Here is a 19688-nt window from a genome sequence, read left to right on the forward strand (position 1 = left end):
TCCTTAAAAGTTGGCAGCATAGAATGCACCTTGGCCCTGTATTCACGAAACCGTTCCCATCCTCAAGCATGGACTTTGTGCTCAAGCCAAATATCTTGTTCTGGCTATAAATTAACAAAAATCAATGTTATTTTGTCAATGATTTGGAAAAACAATGAGGAGACTTAAAGACAATTACTGTTTTTAATGTTTACAATTGATGTTTTGACCGTTGACACAATTTGAGTGAGTTACAAGAAAGGTGGTTTGAGCACAGAACCCATGCTTGAGCATGAGAACGGTTTTATAAATACGAGCCCTGCACTTGGACAACAAAGCTTAATAATCATACGCTACACTTTAGGTTATCAAATTGTATACCAAAACCTAAGTCTAACAGATGAACTTTTGTCTACATTAGTTTAATGACGGGCTCACTCTAATCATAAAAAAAGTATTTACGCATAATTAATGCTCTTATCTTTTACAATGTAACTTCCAGAGTGGTACTTATGGTAAATTCAGAACATGTTTAATACTGGACAAAATCAGTTTATATATAGGTTGCCAATTAAAAACAGATAGAACTTATTTATAAAAATTCAGAGTTTTGTCATTTCTGTTAACCTTTAAGTTATATAAAAACACTATCTTACATGTACATAGACACATTTAGGAACACAATAATTTGTAAAATATGAACACAACTGAGTGAAATACTTGAACATCCTGACTGAAAATTAAAGAGTGTGCTATAAATATAAATTGAAACTTTTTAAAAGGAATTTCATTTTAGTGAATTATCTGTATATAAATATCACTGAGCAACATATACAACATTCAACTAAGTAAAGCACACATACAATTTTTGTTACCGAGTTTAGAACAAACTTGTTTATATCAACTCTGTGATACTGAAGTCTAACTGATAACAGGTCTAAATCACGCCTTCTCTAGATTTTGCATGACATAAAAAAGATGCTCATTAATAATTGTATTCAATTCTTTCGAGATATTCATGAGGATTTTGAAATTTTCCTTATCAGCTACAACCCCTGACGGGGTAGCCATGACATCAGATAAGGTCTTGTGCACTTGGCTGATCTTTTGGAAGAGGGACACGTCCAGGGGCATGGGAACAACCTTACAGAGCTCCGTGAAGCTAGACAGCCAGTTATAGTACTGCTGACTACCAAAGTCAGGACTTGTCACATAGTCCAGTGACACCGACCCACCCTGCTGGCTCCCCCCAGAGGCGAGAGGCGACCCTAGTTCCTCAACATTCATTGGAGATGTCGTTAGGGTTTCATTCCTCTGATTGGACGGTGGTGTTGAAGCCCCCTCTGTTGGAGGGTCTGCCTCTTGATAATGCACTTCCACGATTTGTTGTTCTAAAGAATCAGGTGCGAGCTCTTCAATGATTTGAAGGTACTCCACTGGTACTTCTGCCTGGTCACTCGCATTCTGCAAGATGTCAGTCACATCTGTGATGGCAATTACCCGCTGATCTTTGTCATCCAAGGTTTGTCCTTCGTCAGTGACAATTTGCTGTATGTCACTATCACTGGACACAGTCCCTAGGTCCTGTATGATGATTCCTTCATGTGACGTTTCTAACCTCTGTTTGTCACCATACAATGTTTCCATGACAATAGTTTCCACAGGCTCCAACTGTTCCTGGGTCTGAGATGGTGTCTGCCCACTATCTTCTTCATTAAAGTCCTGAGAGGGCAGATTAATTTGAACATGTTGCACCATAGATGAATTCAGATCTTTGATAAGCTTCACAATTTTTTTCTGCTTTGTGAGAGCAACAGTACTACCGTTCTTGTCATTTTTATTTAACTCCGGCACCAGATTTGTACCATCTTTAAATATGAACTGTATATCACCGTTGTCAGCACGAACCACCGAAACCTCATCTTTCTCATTTGTGTGTTTACGACTGAGGTGAGCCTTGAGCTGTCCCGCCCGTTTGAATGAGTCACTACACAGCTGACATGTATACGGCTTCACTCCTACATGTTCCCGCTCGTGTCTCCTCTTACTGGACGGGTCGCTGAACTTGGCATGACACACTTCACACTCGTAAGGTCGCTGTCCTGTTAAATACAATATGGAAACTTGTCACCACCATACGGCACATTTCAGTTCAATGAAAAAATAATTGATTCAAATACCTTTTACATCTCAAAGACTTACAACATACATCAGTGCTGAATGGTAACAAAAAAGAGGAAAACAGAAAATGTAAATGCTTGAAATAAGTATCAAAACTAATCAAACGTCCTGAGATTTATAAATGACTTTTGTTTTTTTAACAACAGCATTAAAATCAGTGAAATTTTATTGTGAGAATTTGGCAACATCTAGCAATTACACCTCTTGCTTATGGTTAAAAAGTAACATATTTCTAATTTACATAGAATAATGAATACCTACCAGTGTGGATGATTTTGTGACGAGTAACATCAGACTGGTGAGCAAACGCTTTCCCACACTCATTACACTTGAATGGCTTTTCACCTACAGAAATAGATAACAAATAAGATGTGATTTCTAACACAAGCTGAAGTATTTGACACATTAAACATTAGTGTTACAGTAGTTCAGATTGGTTTTACACTATAACTATGAAATTAAGGAACTTTTTATTAGTAGTTATACTTTTCCATCAGCTGAATGTACATTTGTATAACAAGCACAGAGTAGTATACTTATAGATGGATTGAAACCCTACTTTGCACTCAACTGTTTGATAGAAAGACTATGGAGATCATTTTCCTAAAACACATGCCAGGCCAACATCATCCTGCCATTTTTTATGCTGAATACAAAATTACTGAAATTTCAAACAGATAAATTAATACTGAATTTTTGCAAAGGAAGATAACACACATCTGAATGTATATTTTTGTTTCAAGGGAAGTGACTCCATCAAACAATTTCTGCATTACAAATTGAAACGGAAAGTAATTTGTTGGCCCGGATGTTAGCATGTGTACAGTGGAGATGAATAAAGCAATATTGACAGGTAATTCTTGTTGTGATGCACTTAAAAGGTATGTAACATGCAAACACTATGATATTATGATTGAAGTAATTCTATTGTGTTTCAATACACTTCAAAATCCCAGCCGAAATGGCTTTATGCTAACCAACAGCACTGAGTTACTTCATGCTGTATTCCGTCTTTGCGTATTGCAGAATTATCTTCTCTTGGGAGCAGGGATTGATTGTTACGTCACTTGTTTGTGAGAGTAACGTCATCAATTTTTGAGAAAAAGACGTAATTTTCTCACACAAACCAATGACGTAACAATCAATACCTGCTCCCAAGGGAAGATAACCCTGCAATACGCAAAGACAGTATAGTTCAGGTCGTTTTTCAGACCTGATTGACCCAGAAATGTGTCGTTTTACTGACCTGATTGACCCAGAAATGTGTCGTTTTACAGACCTGATTGACCCAGAAATGTGTCGTTTTTCAGACCTGATTGACCCTGAAATGTGTCGTTTCAAATGCACTACTTTTAGTGCCTTGGAGCCAAAAGATTATTGTTGTATGAATTTTCATGAAATATTACTTTTTTTACTACCTGTGCAAGTCTTTCAAGTTTTCCTTACCTGTGTGGGTTTTCATGTGAGATTTGAGGTACATGGTGGTGGAGAACCTTTTGCCGCAGACCTGACAACTGTAAGGTAGGTCTGAAGAGTGAGTGACCATGTGTCGCCGTAGGCAACTGACCTGGCGGAAGTTCTTTAGACATACAGTACACTGGTGTGGACGAGCATCGGTGTGTCGACACATGTGTTCTTGTAGACTAACACTGCTGGCAAACTTCTTACTACAGAACGTGCACTGGAACGACTTAATTCCTGTAGATTTACAGAATGACATGCCATGTTAAACATTGGAAATTGACCCTGTAAGCCTTCTTATCAATATCAATAACAGAAGGTTTAATTGGCTATTACAGTTATTCACATCACATGGATTTCAACCAAAAAGAAAGATAAAAATAATGCAGTCAGTACTTTGAAAGGCAGGCTTATACCAAATTTGATCAATTTTTAATTACCTTTTTGAGAAGAAACTGTTAAAAGAAAGGTGAACAAAGTGACTTATATAAGGATTCAAAACCTAACTTTATATAACAGGAGCCTGTTCAATACATATGGACTGACAATGCAAACTGTCATATCATCTACATTACGTACCCATGTGTGCTAGCTTGTGTCGTCTCAAAGTCTCGTTACTCCTGAAGAACTTGCTACAGTTCGGGAAATCACACGAGAATGGTTTCATTCCAGCATGTATTAACATGTGGGTCTTCATGTTGCCTGCAGAAAGAAAACAAATCCTTAAAAATATGTATAATATTGGCAGAAAACAATTAGTAAACACATATTTCTTCAAAACATTTATCAAAATTATCTGTAACTAATTGTAAAGCCAGTTTAATGTTTTCTTTGGAATTTACCTCACATTTTCCATTTAGTTGTATTATTATGTTATCATTTGATTTATAAAAAATATCTTTTTTCTTGATATAATTGACATATCAACATAAATCTGATTTAGGTACCTTTAGAGGAGAAGACCTTATTACATGTTGGACATTTTGAATCCTGTATACGGGAACTTCGCATTCGTGTACTGAAGATACTTTGAGTGGTCGCGTTGACTTTCTCCACTACTGCTGTCTTAGGCTGGTCTGTCTGTCCGTCCCCCTTCCCACCCTCTGGACGCTGCAAGGAGACGTCTGTCTGACTGTCTGCTTTCCCTCCTTCTGGATGTTGTAATGAGTTGTCTGCAGTAATATTCTGTTCTGATGCCTCTGCAGCAATCTTGATCTCTGCCTCTGCGGTTGTCTCCCCCTCATTATCAATCTGGTCCGAGCTAGACATTGGCTCTGACTCACTGGTTGTAATAACTGGATGGCCCGTCAAAGATTCAACCTCCATCACTTCAACAGCTGGGGGGTTTACTGGAGAATTATGTGATAAAGGTTCTGTTACCATGGATATATACCACCAGGTAAATAGATATAATCAAGTAAAAACATTAATATCAAATGGTGGTAATCACCATAAAAGTGAAGATGTATGTACATTAACATGGTCAGAAGATTTTACAAAGAATATTTCAAAATTTCTCGACTCAAAGTATAAATATAAATTTCCAAATACCTGATTTAGACTTGCAGGATATTTACTACCTAAATACATACATATGTACTAGTGTAGAACATGAAATGTGTAACAAAATGTGCATTCACTTCTTGTTTAATTAGGTGTATTTTCTAAATGAGATTTGAAATTTACAATGATACATGAAGCATAAATTATTAATTTATCAATAATTACCCCTTAGTGGTTAAACAAATGGTAAAGATTGAAGTTAATGTCTAATTTCAGAAGTTGTGATTCACATAGAACAACATGTATTCAAATAAAATGTATTTACCTTTTGTGTGAATTTCATACAAATGAGGATATTTCCGGGGTCTTCCTGTAACATAAACCATAAAGGATTATTGAACAAATAAAAACATGGAGATCATTTACAAATATAACATTTTTAACATACCTATCAATATTGTTCCATGATTTTGGAATATCATCTAATTCGGGTAAATTTATGACAAAAAGTAATAACTCTCTATTGAGCTTTTATTTTGAGCATCAAGTCTTCATTAGCATGTTAAAGTCATGGTCAAGAGTTGATTGTATAATTGTATTATTATCTTTTTTATTTTTTTCAAATTTCTACTGTACTGATAACCAGCTTATAATTATAATTATCATCCCATTTTCAGACTATGAAATTATTATTCCCACTAATTTGCCCATCAAACTTAGAGAAAATATGAAATCCTTATCAACGTACATGTAGTATATTAACTTACCCCGTTTGGCCTTCAGCGAGTAAGTGTGGATCCTCTTACTGTCTGGATGGGCCGACATTTCTGGGGAGAAGTCTTCATCGTCATCAACAACTTTATCCTCGCCCACGGTGTCAGGATTTCTGTAATCTCTGTTAAAATAAAACCATACATTTTACTCTTTCTTTTTTAAAAGCTTTATAACAGAACATTTTCTTAAATCATGGCCAGATCAGCTCTAGTAAATTAACTGTAATTTCAGGTTTATAGGTTATGATAAGTACCATTTAATGGGAGATCCAATTGCATAACTAAGTTATCTTGATCAGTCCAAATTAACACTTCACTCAGAGAAAATGTCCTTAAATGATATAATGTATTTAAGTTCAAAACTTACCTTTAAATTAAATTAAATTCCTGATTATTAGCATCAGGAAAGCAACTTTGCTGGCTATGTCACTTTTCAATTAAGGATTAACAAGGTTCCCCATTTAATAAGAACATACCTGTACTTTGACGGAATGACCCGTCGCCTAGCTGGCAACCTTCCTGATCTCCTTACGGGGCGATTGTCTTCAATAACGGCCTTTCCTTCATCTACTTCCTTTTTTATGGTCTTCTTTGAATTCTCTGCATTGTTTTTCTTATCCTCTATCACAGACTGGATAAAGATTTGGTTGTCCTGACCTTGAAGAAGAGATGTCCCAGTTTTTGGAAAGACCTGTATGACCCCTGACCCTATATTTTGGCTCAGGTCTGTCTGCTGTATTTCTATGATCTGTATTTCCTGGTTGTTGACATCCTGTATTGGAATGACCTGTATGACCTGATCCGATGACCCATTTTCCATGGCAACAGCAGACTCCAATAGAGCCATGGTCTCGACTTGAACAGTGTCATTTGTTTCCCCTTCCGTTTCCGTAGTTAGGAAAACAACAGTAGACTCAACAAGGTTATCCACAGCATTTTGAATTTCAGACCCAGTTGTTGTCGCTGCTTGATAAAAGAGATGAAAGTGAGTTAAAGTACAGCTGTTCATCTGCATTAAACTTGAATAATACTTGAAAGAAGACCACAATCAAAATTAGAAGTGTTAGGTTACCTGAAATCAATACACCATTTTTCCTCTTAATTTGTAACCTAATACAGCAACATCATTGACACCCCATGACTACATTAGTCGAATACCGATATCACCCGGTGGTTTTTCTACTTCCATTCCACAGGGTCCTGTGCCTTAATTGTGACTGGGAAAATATCACATGCAAAAAGACCCTTGATTTTGGAAAATAAGGTGTATTTGGGAAAATATCACATGCAAAAAAAAACTTGATTTTGGAAAATAAGGTGAATTTTGCATTGATTTTTAGGAAATTACTATAAATTGTTTACGGGAAGGGCCTTCAAAAGGCCAAAATGTACCCTTAAAATAACTTTCACCAGGACACTTTAACAAGATTCCTGAATTTAAAGACCAAATAATGTGATAACTCTAGAATTCCAGATTGTTGTGTTTTGCATTTATTTGTTATTAGAAATGATGTGCAAATGTTCAAAGATAGATTAGCTGCGTTAAACTTAGCTTTCCGACGACGAGAGATTTTTTTATATATATTGCGTTGGCCGGGTATTTATATTAGTACTTAAGGTAGATATGAGGTAACTTTGAGGCCTAAATATTTAATAGAATGTGTTACAATATTGTGGACTTCCTAACCTACTGACTAATCAAAGCTCAGACAACTCACATAGTATGAGTGACATTTGCTGAATACCTTAGTTTCTTAAAAACTGAAAACTATGGTAATTGTACTGAAAGAAATAGGAAGGAAATAGTGTTTGTTTGCCAGCTGTGTTCTAAAGATTTTCATTGTCGATTTGTGTTTGTTGTAATCTGAGGGACCCGTTAAACTCATGTAAATGATAGGAGAGGTCCCTACTGAAGCTATTTCACTACTCTAATTTAAAGCTTGACAAGCCGCTATATACTCGGCATTACGTACTCCTACAGTTTGGGAACTCGTTTGTGGTTAATATTAAAAATCTTGTACGACGTGTCTTTTTTGCACCGACAACATATTTTATGTATGATAAGTCCCATGTTCATTTTAATGCCCCACCTTAAATGTGTGTCTATCATATGGTTATTGGACTGGAAAACTAAATGACATGACAACAGCGTAAAGCGAAAGTAGACTATCTTTCAGCCCCCTTACATCCTTCACAAGATCAGAGGAAATCTCAGAGCATGGGGCCTCTCATATGATTGACAAATATCGTTTCCTTCTTTCTTACTCGCATTTTTACAGTATCTTCATAGCAAAATGTCATTAATGAAGTAGTTCTTAATGTATTTGTGCGTTTTAGTTTGAAAGTTTATCATACAAACATCAAAATCGGTATTATATTACCTGCCGGAACGGCGCAAGCGGCAGCCATTTTGGTTTTGCCTAAGGAACCTCTAGGTGCCCGGATAATACCAACCGCACAAGGGGAGGTAAGATTAATTTCGCGGCAAATTCGAATAAACACACATGGCTGATAACCTAGGGTACATTTGCGTATCCGGTTAATACGGCTGAACCAGTTGAACCTGTAAAAAAACGACAGGCACATATCTGAGGTACATTCGCGTTACCGGTTCAACCGTTTAGGTTCACGGTTGAACCTGTAAAGAAAACGACAGGCACAGATGTGGACCGAGGCTGACCTCAGGAAAATTACTGTCTGGATTTGGATAAATAGGGGATTAATCCTCTTTTGTTTATATATTAGTAGAGTCTCCAGTCAGGTCAGTGGTGAAGGCTCAACGGACTGTCTACCTAGTCGTATTGTTCTAATGTCACGGTGTGGTGATCACCCTTCCGTTGAGAGAGGATAAAACCATGTGTTGGAATTAGGTATATATGTTAATTGTTATTTCAAAGGTAGAGTCCATTTCATGATCGATAAACCTGTATTTTCACCTGTGGTTTCATGTACACACGATCACCAGGAGTGATTTATTATACCTATTAAAAAATGTAAATTTCAAAAATGTCAAAGACAATCAAGCATCCACCTTAGCATCACGTTATCAGGTGAATAATAACCAATGTTAGCATAAAAGCCTGGCATGTATATATATATTCTTTTTAACAGGTGTTGCTCTTGTACATACAAATTCACAATAAAAGACAAACAGTCAAATCATAATTCATATTTATGACAAAATAAATCAATATTTAATTGCCAAAATGCTCGCCTAAACTACATGCACATGAAAGCCATGAAACCTACATTTTTACCATTGTTTCAGAGAGTTTGTTAACACTCGCTCCGCTCGGCCATCATAAAATATAAATACTCTATGTTATAAAATATAACCTGGAATAATACCGCAAACTCAGAAAACTTTTCTATGCCTTATTCGATCTGTTTGACAATGGTAATAATGTCCGATAAATTCTAGCTTTCTACGCTTGGAAGTGCTTGAACAAGTGTAGTAATACATCTTCAGAAGAAAAAAAATCGCTCTGCTCGGCAGGGAAATTATAATTGTCACAATCTCAGAAATAATGAAGTTCTATATATTGTTTGGTGCCAGAAAGTAGTATACATGTACAACCGACATGACAATTATAATTTATTAGTTTTTTTGAGTCTTTTTCTGAGTTTAAAATTTTGGGCAACACCCAAAATTAATTCCTGGGTCCCCCCTGCTTGATACATTGTTATTTATTCTCCGAAACTGCATTTTTAGCTCTGCTTATAGAACGGTCCAATTGCGTTCGTTTATCGTGGACCATTTCTGCGCCACACGTACCGTTTCAACCGGGATACGCGAATGTAACGTAAAACCAATCTATTTTGCGTAACATATAAAGCCTCAACTCAAAACCGCTTTTGTGTAAATTTCAATTAATGTCGTTCCCCTTTCATTTTTGATAGTGCATATAGATACTTCATACAGAGACGTATATAAAGCCAACTTTTGTAAAAAAAAATAAAAAATAATAATCTTAGTTTGATGGAACATATCCTTATGATAGAGGGCATTGGAGTCGGGTATCGCACGTGCTGGGTGTGTGGTATGTGACTGATGGGTCATACAGCGATAGTCGCACATGTACAGACAGTACACATGTTTTTGTTATTCATGGAGAAATGTACACCTTATTTTCGAATTTCGTAATGAATTGACGGAATAGTTTTAATAGTTTTATGTGAATTCGTGATGTAAGTATGGGAATGTGAGAAATTTGAGCAAGTTTGAAGCGTAAATACTGTCGGCGATAATACGCTCCAAACAATAAATAATTAAATTGTTATTTTGATGTTGTTTTGGTTTATGTCGGAGGGTGTGGTATTGGAGGGAAATGTCTTGTTCTAGGAAATGAAGAACACTTCTTCTTCAGGTGTGGCTATAATGCACAGCTGAGAAAGGGCTATTTAAGTAAATGTATTCAAAACTATTATATACTATACATAAATACTTTAACACATATTTTATTTTCTGACAATATGCAACTTATACTTGTTTCGTGCTTATACGTGAAATAGTCACTTGAACTGCGGAGTGTGGGCCTTGCTTCTGTGTAAGTTTATATGTTGTTCACTATTGCAGTTTCTTTGTAAATTTGTTGTTTTGTTATTTGCCTTCAAGTTACTCTGTATCTATAAATGAGCAATAAGATTATTGAATTGGATTGAATTGAAATGATATGATACGTCTCTGCTTCATATCAGCTAAACCACTTTACCTTACCTGCCGATCCATATCGATATCATTCACATGTAATATACCTTTCTTCAGCCAACTTTTGCATTCCCACCATCATTTTATTTACCTGCCAGTGACATATGTATACACCCCCCCCCCCCCCCCAAAAAAACCCCACCCAACACAACACAACAACCCCACTTCGTAAATAGAAGTCAGTGCGGTGTCCAGGTAAAATATCTATTATAGAAAAAAATCCATATCAACACATATTGCAGACGAAATTACAATTAGAAATAAAAAAAAAAAAAAAAGATAGGAAAAAAGTTAACACCACAATCAAAGGACAACCCCTATGTCGAACATATTACTACTACACTAAATATCTACTAGATCGTAGATAAAGGCACGCATCCATTGGCTTGGCGTCTCGGAGTATAATGCATAAGGTTTGATGGTGTTTGCTGAATACTGTCTCAGATAGGAACACATACTATACTGTAAAAGAAGCTACGTGGTATAGATATATGAACTCGACACATCATTATTGATTGCATGTACAAAAGCGACGAAATGCTGCTAACTAAAAGCTAATGTTGGTTCGATATTCTACGCTGAAAAGGACATTGAACATTGATGGGCGACATGTGTTTTCATTAACAGCTATGACATGCGACACATTTTCTTAACTTTTTTTTAAACACATTTTAAAACTGTATTTTAATACCTATCAAATGCTATGGATGACTGGTACTTTGCTGACGTGGAAGATACTTGTTGTTCAGAAGCTGAACAGTCAAATAAGTGCTAATTATCAGGTACATGTACAACTGAGGAAGTAGTTAAGTATTATTAAATTTGACTGGTCACAGCTTGTTGAAAATAAATAAAGAGGGGATGCAATGAACAGACAAAAACATGACAATATACATCATAGCCATGTATAGAAAATAAAATATAATTGTACAAAATAAATACTCTGTATATATATTAATTACACCCCCCCCCCCCCTTAGACAGTAAACCCTCTCCCAGTTCCTGTTGTTATGGTGTCGTCTTGTTCTAGTGTCTGCTCTGTTCGTGGTGTTGTTCTAGGGTCTGCTGTGTTCTTGGTGTTGTTCTATTGTCTGCTGTGTTCGTGGTATCGTTATTGTGTCTGCTCTGTTCGTAGTGTTGTTCTAGTGTCTGCTCTGTTCTTTGTGTTGTTCTAGTGTCCGCTCTGTTCTTGGTGTTGTTCTAGTGTCTGCTTTGTTCGTGGTGTTGTTCTATTGTCTGCTGTGTTCGTGGTATTGTTATTGTGTCTGCTCTGTTCGTAGTGTTGTTCTAGTGTCCGCTCTGTTCTTGGTGTTGTTCTAGTGTCTGCTTTGTTCGTGGTGTTGTTCTAGTGTCCGCTTTGTTCTTGGTGTTGTTCTAATGTCCGCTTTGTTCTTGGTGTTGTTCTAGTGTCTGCTTTGTTCGTGGTATCGTTATTGTGTCTGCTTTGTTCGTGGTGTTGTTCTAGTGTCCGCTCTGTTCTTGGTGTTGTTCTATTGTCTGCTGTTTGTGGTATTGTTATAGTGTCTGCTCTGTTCGTGGTATCGTTATTGTGTCTGCTTTGTTCGTGGTATTGTTCTAGTGTCCGCTCTGTTCTTGGTGTTGTTCTAGTGTCCGCTCTGTTCGTGGTCTTGTTCTAGTGTCTGCTTTGTTCGTGGTGTTGTTCTAATGTCCGCTCTGTTCTTGGTGTTGTTCTAGTGTCCGCTCTGTTCTTGGTGTTGTTCTAGTGTCCGCTCTGTTCGTGGTGTTGTTCTAGTGTCCGCTTTGTTCTTGGTCTTGTTATAGTGTCCGCTCTGTTCTTGGTGTTGTTCTAATGTCCGCTCTGTTCTTGGTTTTGTTCTAGTGTCCGCTCTGTTCTTGGTCTTGTTCTAGTGTCCGCTTTGTTCTTGGTCTTGTTCTAGTGTCTGCTCTGTTCGTGGTGTTGTTCTAGTGTCTGCTTTGTTCGTGGAGTTGTTCTAGTGTCCGCTCTGTTCGTGATGTTGGTCTAGTGTCTGCTTTGTTCGTGGTGTTGTTCTAGTGTCTGGTCTGTTCTTGGTGTTGTTCTAGTGTCCGCTCTGTTCTTGGTCTTGTTCTAGTGTCCGCTCTGTTCTTGGTCTTGTTCTAGTGTCTGCTCTGTTCGTGGTGTTGTTCTAGTGTCTGCTCTGTTCTTGGTGTTGTTCTAGTGTCCGCTTTGTTCTTGGTCTTGTTCTAGTGTCTGCTCTGTTCGTGATGTTGTTCTAGTGTCTGCTTTGTTCGTGGTGTTGTTCTAGTGTCCGCTCTGTTCGTGATGTTGTTATAGTGTTTGCTCTATTCGTGGTGTTGTTCAAGTGTCTGCTCTGTTCGTGGTGTTGTTTTAGTGTCTACTCTGTTCGTGATATTCTAGTGTCTGCTTTGCACGTGGTGTTGTTATAGTGTCTGATCTGTTAGTGGTGTTGTTCTATTGTCTGCTGGTTTGTGGTATTGTTCAAGTGTCTGCTTTGTTCGTGATGTTGTTATAGTGTCTGCTCTGTTCGTGGTGTTGTTCTAGTGTCTGCTTTGTTCTTGGGGTTGTTCTAGTGTCTGCTCTGTACGTTATGTTGTTTTAGTGTCTGCTCTGTTCGTGGTGTTGTAAAAGTGTCTGCTGTGTTCGTGGTGTTGTGATAGTGTCTGCTGTTTGTGGTATTGTTCTAGTGTCTGTTTTGTACGTGGTGTTGTTATAGTGTCTGATCTGTTCGTGGTGTTGTAGTGTCTGCTGTGTTCGTGGTGTTGTTCTAGTGTCTGATCTGTTCGTGGTGTTGTTCTAGTGTCCGCTCTGTTCTTGGTCTTGTTCTAGTGTCCGCTCTGTTCTTGGTGTTGTTCTTATGTCCGCTCTGTTCTTGGTGTTGTTCTAGTGTCCGCTCTGTTCTTAGTGTTGTTCTAGTGTCTGCTGTTTGTGGTATTGTTATAGTGTCTGTTCTGTTCGTGGTATCGTTATAGTGTCTGTTCTGGTCATGGTATCGTTATAGTGTCTGGTCTGTTCATCGTATCGTTATACTGTGTCTTTTCTGTTCATGGTATCGTTATTGTGTCTGCTCTGTTCGTGATGTTGTTATAGTGTCTGCTCTGTTCGTGGTGTTGTTCTAGTGTCCGCTTTGTTCTTGGTCTTGTTATAGTGTCCGCTCTGTTCTTGGTGTTGCTCTTATGTCCGCTCTGTTCTTGGTGTTGTTCTTATGTCCGCTCTGTTCTTGGTGTTGCTCTAGTGTCCGCTCTGTTCTTGGTGTTATTCTATTGTCTGCTGTTTGTGGTATTGTTATTGTGTCTGCTCTGTTCGTAGTGTTGTTCTAGTGTCTGCTGTTTGTGGGATTGTTATAGTGTCTGTTCTGTTCTGTTCATGGTATCGCGTGGTGTTGTTATAGTGTCTGTTCTGTTCCTGGTATCGCGTGGTGTTGTTATAGTGTCTGATCTGTTCGTGGTATCGTTATATTGTCTGTTCATGGTATCGTTATTGTGTCTGCTCTGTTCCTGGTATCGTTATAGTGTCTGTGCCGTTCATGGTATCGTTATAGTGTTTGTTCTGTTCCTGGTATCGTTATAGTGTTTGTTTTGTTCATGGTATCGTTATCGTGTCTGTTCATGGTATCGTTATTGTGTCTGCTCTGTTCCTGGTATCGTTATAGTGTTTGTTTTGTTCATGGTATCGTTATAGTGGCTGTTCATGGTATCATTATAGTTTCGGCTCTGTTCCTGGTATCGTTATAGTGTCTGTGCTGTTCATAGTGTCCGCTCTGTTCTTGGTCTTGTTCTAGTGTCCGCTCTGTTCTTCGTGTTGTTCTAGTGTCTGCTGTTTGTGGGATTGTTATAGTGTCTGTTCTGTTCGTGGTATCTTTCTAGTGTCTGTTCTGTTAATCGTATCGTTATACTGTGTCTTTTCTGTTCATGGTATCGTTATAGTATCTTTTCCTCTTTTCGTGGTGTTGTTCAAGTGTCCGCTCTGTTCTTGGTGTCGTTCTAGTGTCCGCTCTGTTCTTGGTCTTGTTCTAGTGTCCGCTCTGTTTTTAGTGTTGTTCTAGTGTCTGCTCTGTAGGTTATGTTGTTTTAGTGTCTACTCTGTTCGTGATATTCTAGTGTCTGCTTTGCACGTGGTGTTGTTATAGTGTCTGTTCTGTTCGTAGTATCGTTATAGTGTCTGTTCATGGGATGGTTATAGTGTCTGCTCTGTTCGTGGGATCGTTATAGTGTCTGTTCATGGGATGGTTATAGTGTCTGCTCTGTTCCTGGGATCGTTATAGTGTTTGTTCTGTTCATGGTTTCGTTATAGTGTTTGTTCTGTTCATGGTATCGTTATAGTTTCTGTTCATGGTATTGGTATCGTTATAGTGTCTGCTCTTTTCGTGGTATCGTTATGTGTTTGCTCTATTCGTGGTGTTGTTCAAGTGTCCGCTCTGTTCTTGGTCTTGTTCTAGTGTCCGCTCTGTTCGTGATGTTGTTCTAGTGTCTGCTTTGCACGTGGTGTTGTTATAGTGTCTGTTCTGTTCCTGGTATCGTTATAGTGTCTGTGCTGTTCATGGTATCGTTATAGTTTCTGTTCATGGTATCGTTATAGTGTCTGTTCATGGTATCGTTATAGTGTCTGCTCTGTTCCTGGTATCGTTATAGTGTTTGTTCTGTTCATGGTATCGTTATAGTGTCTGTTCTGTTCGTGGTATTGTTATAGTGTTTGTTTTGTTAATGGTATCGTTATAGTGTCAGTTCTGTTCATGAAATCGTTATAGTGTCTGCTCATGGTATCGTTATAGTGGCTGTTCTGTTCATGGTATCGCTTTAGTGTCTGCTCTGTTCGTGATGTTGTTATAGTGTCTGCTCTGTTCTTGGTGTTGTTCAAGTGTCTGCTTTGCACGTGGTGTTGTTATAGTGTCTAATCTGTTCGTGGTGTTGTAGTGTCTGCTGTGTTCGGGGTGTTGTTCTAGTGTCTGCTGTTTGTGGTATTGTTCTAGTGTCTGTTTTGTACGTGGTGTTGTTATAGTGTCTAATCTGTTCGTGGTGTTGTAGTGTCTGCTGTGTTCGGGGTGTTGTTCTAGTGTCTGATCTGTTCGTGGTCTTGTTCTAGTGTCTACTCTATTCGTGATGTTGTTCTAGTGTCTGCTGTTTGTGGTATTGTTATAGTGTCAGGTCTGTTCGTGGTATCGTTAAAGTGTTTGTTTTGTTCATGGTATCGTTATCGTGTCTGTTCTGTTCGTGGGATTGTTATAGTGTCTGTTCATGGGATCGTTATAGTGTCTGCTCTTTTCGTGGTATCGTTATGTGTTTGCTCTATTCGTGGTGTTGTTCAAGTGTCTGCTTTGCACGTGGTGTTGTTATAGTGTCTGCTCTGTTTGTGGTATCGTTATAGTGTTTGGTTTGTTCATGGTATCGTTATAGAATCTGTTCATGGTATCGTTAGAGTGTCTGGTCTGGTCATAGTATCGTTATAGTGCCTGTTCTGTTCATGGTGTCGTTATAGTGTCTGCTCTATTCGTGGGATTGTTATAGTGTCTGTTCATGGGATCGTTATAGTGTCTGTTCATGGTATCGTTATAGGGTCTGATCTGTTCATGGTATCGCTACAGTGTCTGCTCTGTTCGTGGGATCGTTATAGTTTCTGTTCATGGTATCGTTATCGTGTCTGTTCTGTTCGTGGCATCGTTATAGTGTCTGGTCTTTTCCTGGTATTGTTATAGTGTTTGTTTTGTTAATGGTATCGTTATAGTGTCAGTTCTGTTCATGAAATCGTTATAGTGTCTGCTCTATTCATAGTATCGTTATAGTGTCTGTTTTGTCCATGGTATCGTTATAGTGCCTGTTCTGTTCATGGTGTCGTTATAGTGTCTGCTCTGGTCATAGTATCGTTATACTGTGCCTGTTCTGTTCGTGGTATGTGTCCGCTCTGTTCTTGGTGTTGTTCTTGTGTCTGCTTTGTTCGTGGTGTTGTTTTTGTGTCTGCTTTGTTCGTGGTGTTGTTTTTGTGTCTGCTTTGTTCGTGGTGTTGTTCTATTGTCCGCTCTGTTCTTGGTGTTGTTCAAGTGTCTGCTTTGCACGTGGTGTTGTTATAGTGTCTGATCTGTTAGTGGTGTTGTTCTATTGTCTGCTGTGTTCGTGGTATCGTTATTGTGTCTGTTCTTTTGCACGTGGTGTTGTTATAGTGTCTAATCTGTTCGTGGTGTTGTAGTGTCTGCTGTGTTCGGGGTGTTGTTCTAGTGTCTGCTCTGTACGTTATGTTGTTTTAGTGTCTGCTCTGTTCATATTATCGTTATAGTGTCTGTTCGTGGTATCGTTATATTGTCTGTTCGTGGTATCGTTAAAGTGTTTGTTTTGTTCATGGTATCGTTATAGAATCTGTTCATGGTATCGTTAGAGTGTCTGGTCTGGTCATAGAATCGGTATACTGGGTCTGTTCTGTTCGTGGTAGCGTTATAGTGTTTGTTTTGTTCATGGTATCGTTATAGTGTTTTTTTTGTTCATGGTATCGTTATAGTATCTGTTCATGGGATCATTATAGTGTCTGCTCAGTTCGTGGTATCGTTATAGAGTCTGTTCTGTTCGTGGTATCTTTATAGAGTGTCTGCTTTGTTCGTGGTGTTGTTCTATTGTCCGCTCTGTTCTTGGTCTTGTTCTAGTGTCCGCTTTGTTCTTGGTGTTGTTCTAATGTGTCTGCTCTGTTCGTAGTGTTGTTCTAGTGTCTGCTCTGTTCTTAGTATCGTTATAGTGTCTGTTCTGTTCGTGGTATCGTTATAGTGTCTGCTCTGTTCATAGTATCGTTATAGTGTCTGTTCTGTTCATGGTATCGTTATAGTGTCTGTTCTGTTCATGATATCGTTATAGTGTCTGTTCTGTTCGTGGTATCGTTATAGTGTCTGGTCTGTTCATAGTATCGTTATACTGTGTCTGTTCTGTTCGTGGTATCGTTATAGTGGCAGGTCTCTTCGTAGTGATGTTATAATGTCCACTCTGTTCGTGATGTTGTTACAGTGTCTGCTTTGTACGTGGTGCTGCTATTATGTTTGCTGTGTGCGTGGTTTAGTTGTTGTAGTACCTACACTCTTTTGTGTCAGTGCCTTCTCCGTTTTTATTGTTTAGTTACTCCTGTGTCGATGCGGTATTTTTGAGTTTATAAATGAGAACTTCACATGCTGTTTAAATGGCTTCATTTCTATAGACAAATAGATTTGTATTTGTAGACTATCACTTTTTGATTATATAGGGATAGCTATAGGTTTCCATAGAAAAAATACACATTGCTTACATTCAAAGCAAACAACGGCTTACAGCAGATTCGATTTTAAAAGAAGATATTACGTATAGCTTTTGTTTTACTTGGTTGGTTTGTTCTCTAGTTATTGTTTGGGAATTTATATGCTTGTTTTATAAAGAAAACATAACTTAAGTTTCATAAACAAAAGTATTTGTATTGATTAACTGTTTTTATCAACAAGTTGATGATCTTTCATTGATGTGTTCAACGAACAATGACTAATATAGAAATTTACATAAGTTACTAGACTGTTTCCAGTTTCTCATCACATACCTATTTCAGAGGTTACATCAACATATAAAAAATATGGTTTAAACAATGCATTATCGAACAACCAACTAGCATAACTCACCAGTCCAACATCAGCAGAATGTATCATCACTTAGTGATACTATTGTGACAGTTATAGGTTTCGTAAATAGCAAGCTTAAGTATAGGGGTGTTCCAGTTGACTATATCAAACATTTTCTATCGACGTAATAATCCTATGTTTATGGTAAAAACATATGTTAACGCACTGAATACAGTTAATGTTCATGTATAGTGTTTGCAAACTTCTTTGTTAAACTCTCCTGCTGTCAGATATAAATATGAAGCATTTTATTCGCTCTCTCTAGCAAGTCAGTATAACATGGCCTTTGACAATCTCGTAATGTTAACGTTTTGTGATATTTTAGTTGCTCGCAGCTGTCAGTACAAATGTTTATCAGATATATGTTTCTAAGAACTCCTCACATTAATTCTCCATTTTCAGTATTTCTGTCTCGATTAAAAAGAGAATGGCATAAATACATTGTTTTCGTGGTAACAGAAAACTATTAGAACCCTTATGTGGTGAAATATAATGATAAGTATCGAATCTACGAATTAAATTAATATAAATGATAGAATTTATGACGTACACTTTATAGCTCAAATATGAAACCCACTCCTTCTTTCAAATTTAGCTAATGTAATACTTGCTTGCTATGACTAGTAAATACTTTGCGTACTTTATCAGATTTAACAGGAACAATCGCGAGGAGTGCCACATGTGGTTACATGAAATGATTTCCATTCGGAAACACTTGATTTCGCCTCCGATTGTTGTCGAGGTTTTTGCTGCCTTTCTTTTGCTGTCACCTCAGTTCTTGTCATAGTCTTTTTTAATCTTAAATTAATATTAACAGTGTATTTTTTTTACATTTTACTTTAACCAGATGTGTTTCAGATGTTCTTTTATTTATTACAGAAATGAAAAATATTCAAATTCATAATTTAGCTTGATTCATATAAGTTCTCCCTCGGGCAAAGCCATTGCCCAGATGGTATTTTCTGTAAACTTGTATAAATGGAGAGGTATCATTTTCTCCGTGTTACTGGATCTAACATTTATCAACATATCTATTATATGTCAATTATGAAGCGTGTCGTCTATTTTTTTAACCGCGTTGTACTGTTTCTCTATCTTGTTTATAAATCAGATATATTTAAAAAAAAGTTTGTAGAATATATTGTAATGTGACGGATTTAATTTGGAAATAGAGACAGCATGTCTATTGAATAATGATAATCCAATTAAACAATTATACTAATTCTTTGTTTCGAGACTACGACGGTGGTGTCGGAACAGGATATCCGAGAGTTTGAACGGTGACAGACTATATGACGTTTGATATTTTAAAAGAAAGAAAACCTGCGCTTTTATTCAAACATTTAAGAAGTTCTGTAATATATAGCAGAATATTACTTAAGCTCTTTTACTATACTTGAGATTTATTCGGTGTAAATCATCTTCAACCCTTACTACTGTAAGATAACTTCCTTTTTTTCATACCAGTTATTCAAATTCCAACTGTCGATATGTTTTCTGCATAACGAT

At 37.5% G+C, this 19688-nt stretch overlaps 1 protein-coding gene across 4 annotated transcripts; it reads right to left on the minus strand.

The window, feature by feature from the left end:
- Positions 1-896: 896 nt before the first annotated feature.
- On the minus strand, positions 897-8326 carry LOC110464762 (zinc finger protein 37-like). 4 transcript variants are annotated; one of them, XM_021520149.1, is made up of 9 exons: positions 8279-8326; positions 6374-6860; positions 5892-6019; positions 5450-5494; positions 4569-4970; positions 4201-4323; positions 3607-3858; positions 2422-2505; positions 897-2081 (listed from the first exon to the last, which is right to left on the minus strand). In XM_021520149.1, the coding sequence occupies exons 1-9, from the start codon at positions 8304-8306 to the stop codon at positions 922-924; spliced, it is 2709 nt and encodes a 902-aa protein (XP_021375824.1). In that variant the 5' UTR covers positions 8307-8326; the 3' UTR covers positions 897-921. The 4 variants fall into 4 exon arrangements, with proteins under 4 accessions (XP_021375824.1, XP_021375815.1, XP_021375832.1 ...); XM_021520140.1 differs by having other exon boundaries at positions 6374-6863; positions 8279-8320; XM_021520157.1 differs by lacking the exon at positions 8279-8326 and adding an exon at positions 7988-8096.
- Positions 8327-19688: the final 11362 nt, after the last annotated feature.

The sequence above is a fragment of the Mizuhopecten yessoensis genome, unplaced genomic scaffold (genome assembly GCF_002113885.1).
Source record: "Mizuhopecten yessoensis strain PY_sf001 unplaced genomic scaffold, ASM211388v2 scaffold1539, whole genome shotgun sequence".
In the NCBI taxonomy this organism is placed as follows: Eukaryota; Metazoa; Mollusca; class Bivalvia; order Pectinida; family Pectinidae; genus Mizuhopecten; species Mizuhopecten yessoensis.

What these genes read in the sequence shown, in the direction of transcription:
- LOC110464762 (XM_021520140.1), bottom strand. Translation starts at nt 8,306, where the DNA reads ATGGCTGCCGCTTGCGCCGTTCCGGCAG. An exon ending in GTATGAAATTCACACAAAAG is followed by an intron (nt 4,971 to 5,449) that starts GTAAATACATTT and finishes ATAATTCTCCAG; the next exon opens with TAAACCCCCCAGCTGTTGAA. An exon ending in TAAGGTCTTCTCCTCTAAAG is followed by an intron (nt 4,324 to 4,568) that starts GTACCTAAATCA and finishes TTCTTTCTGCAG; the next exon opens with GCAACATGAAGACCCACATG.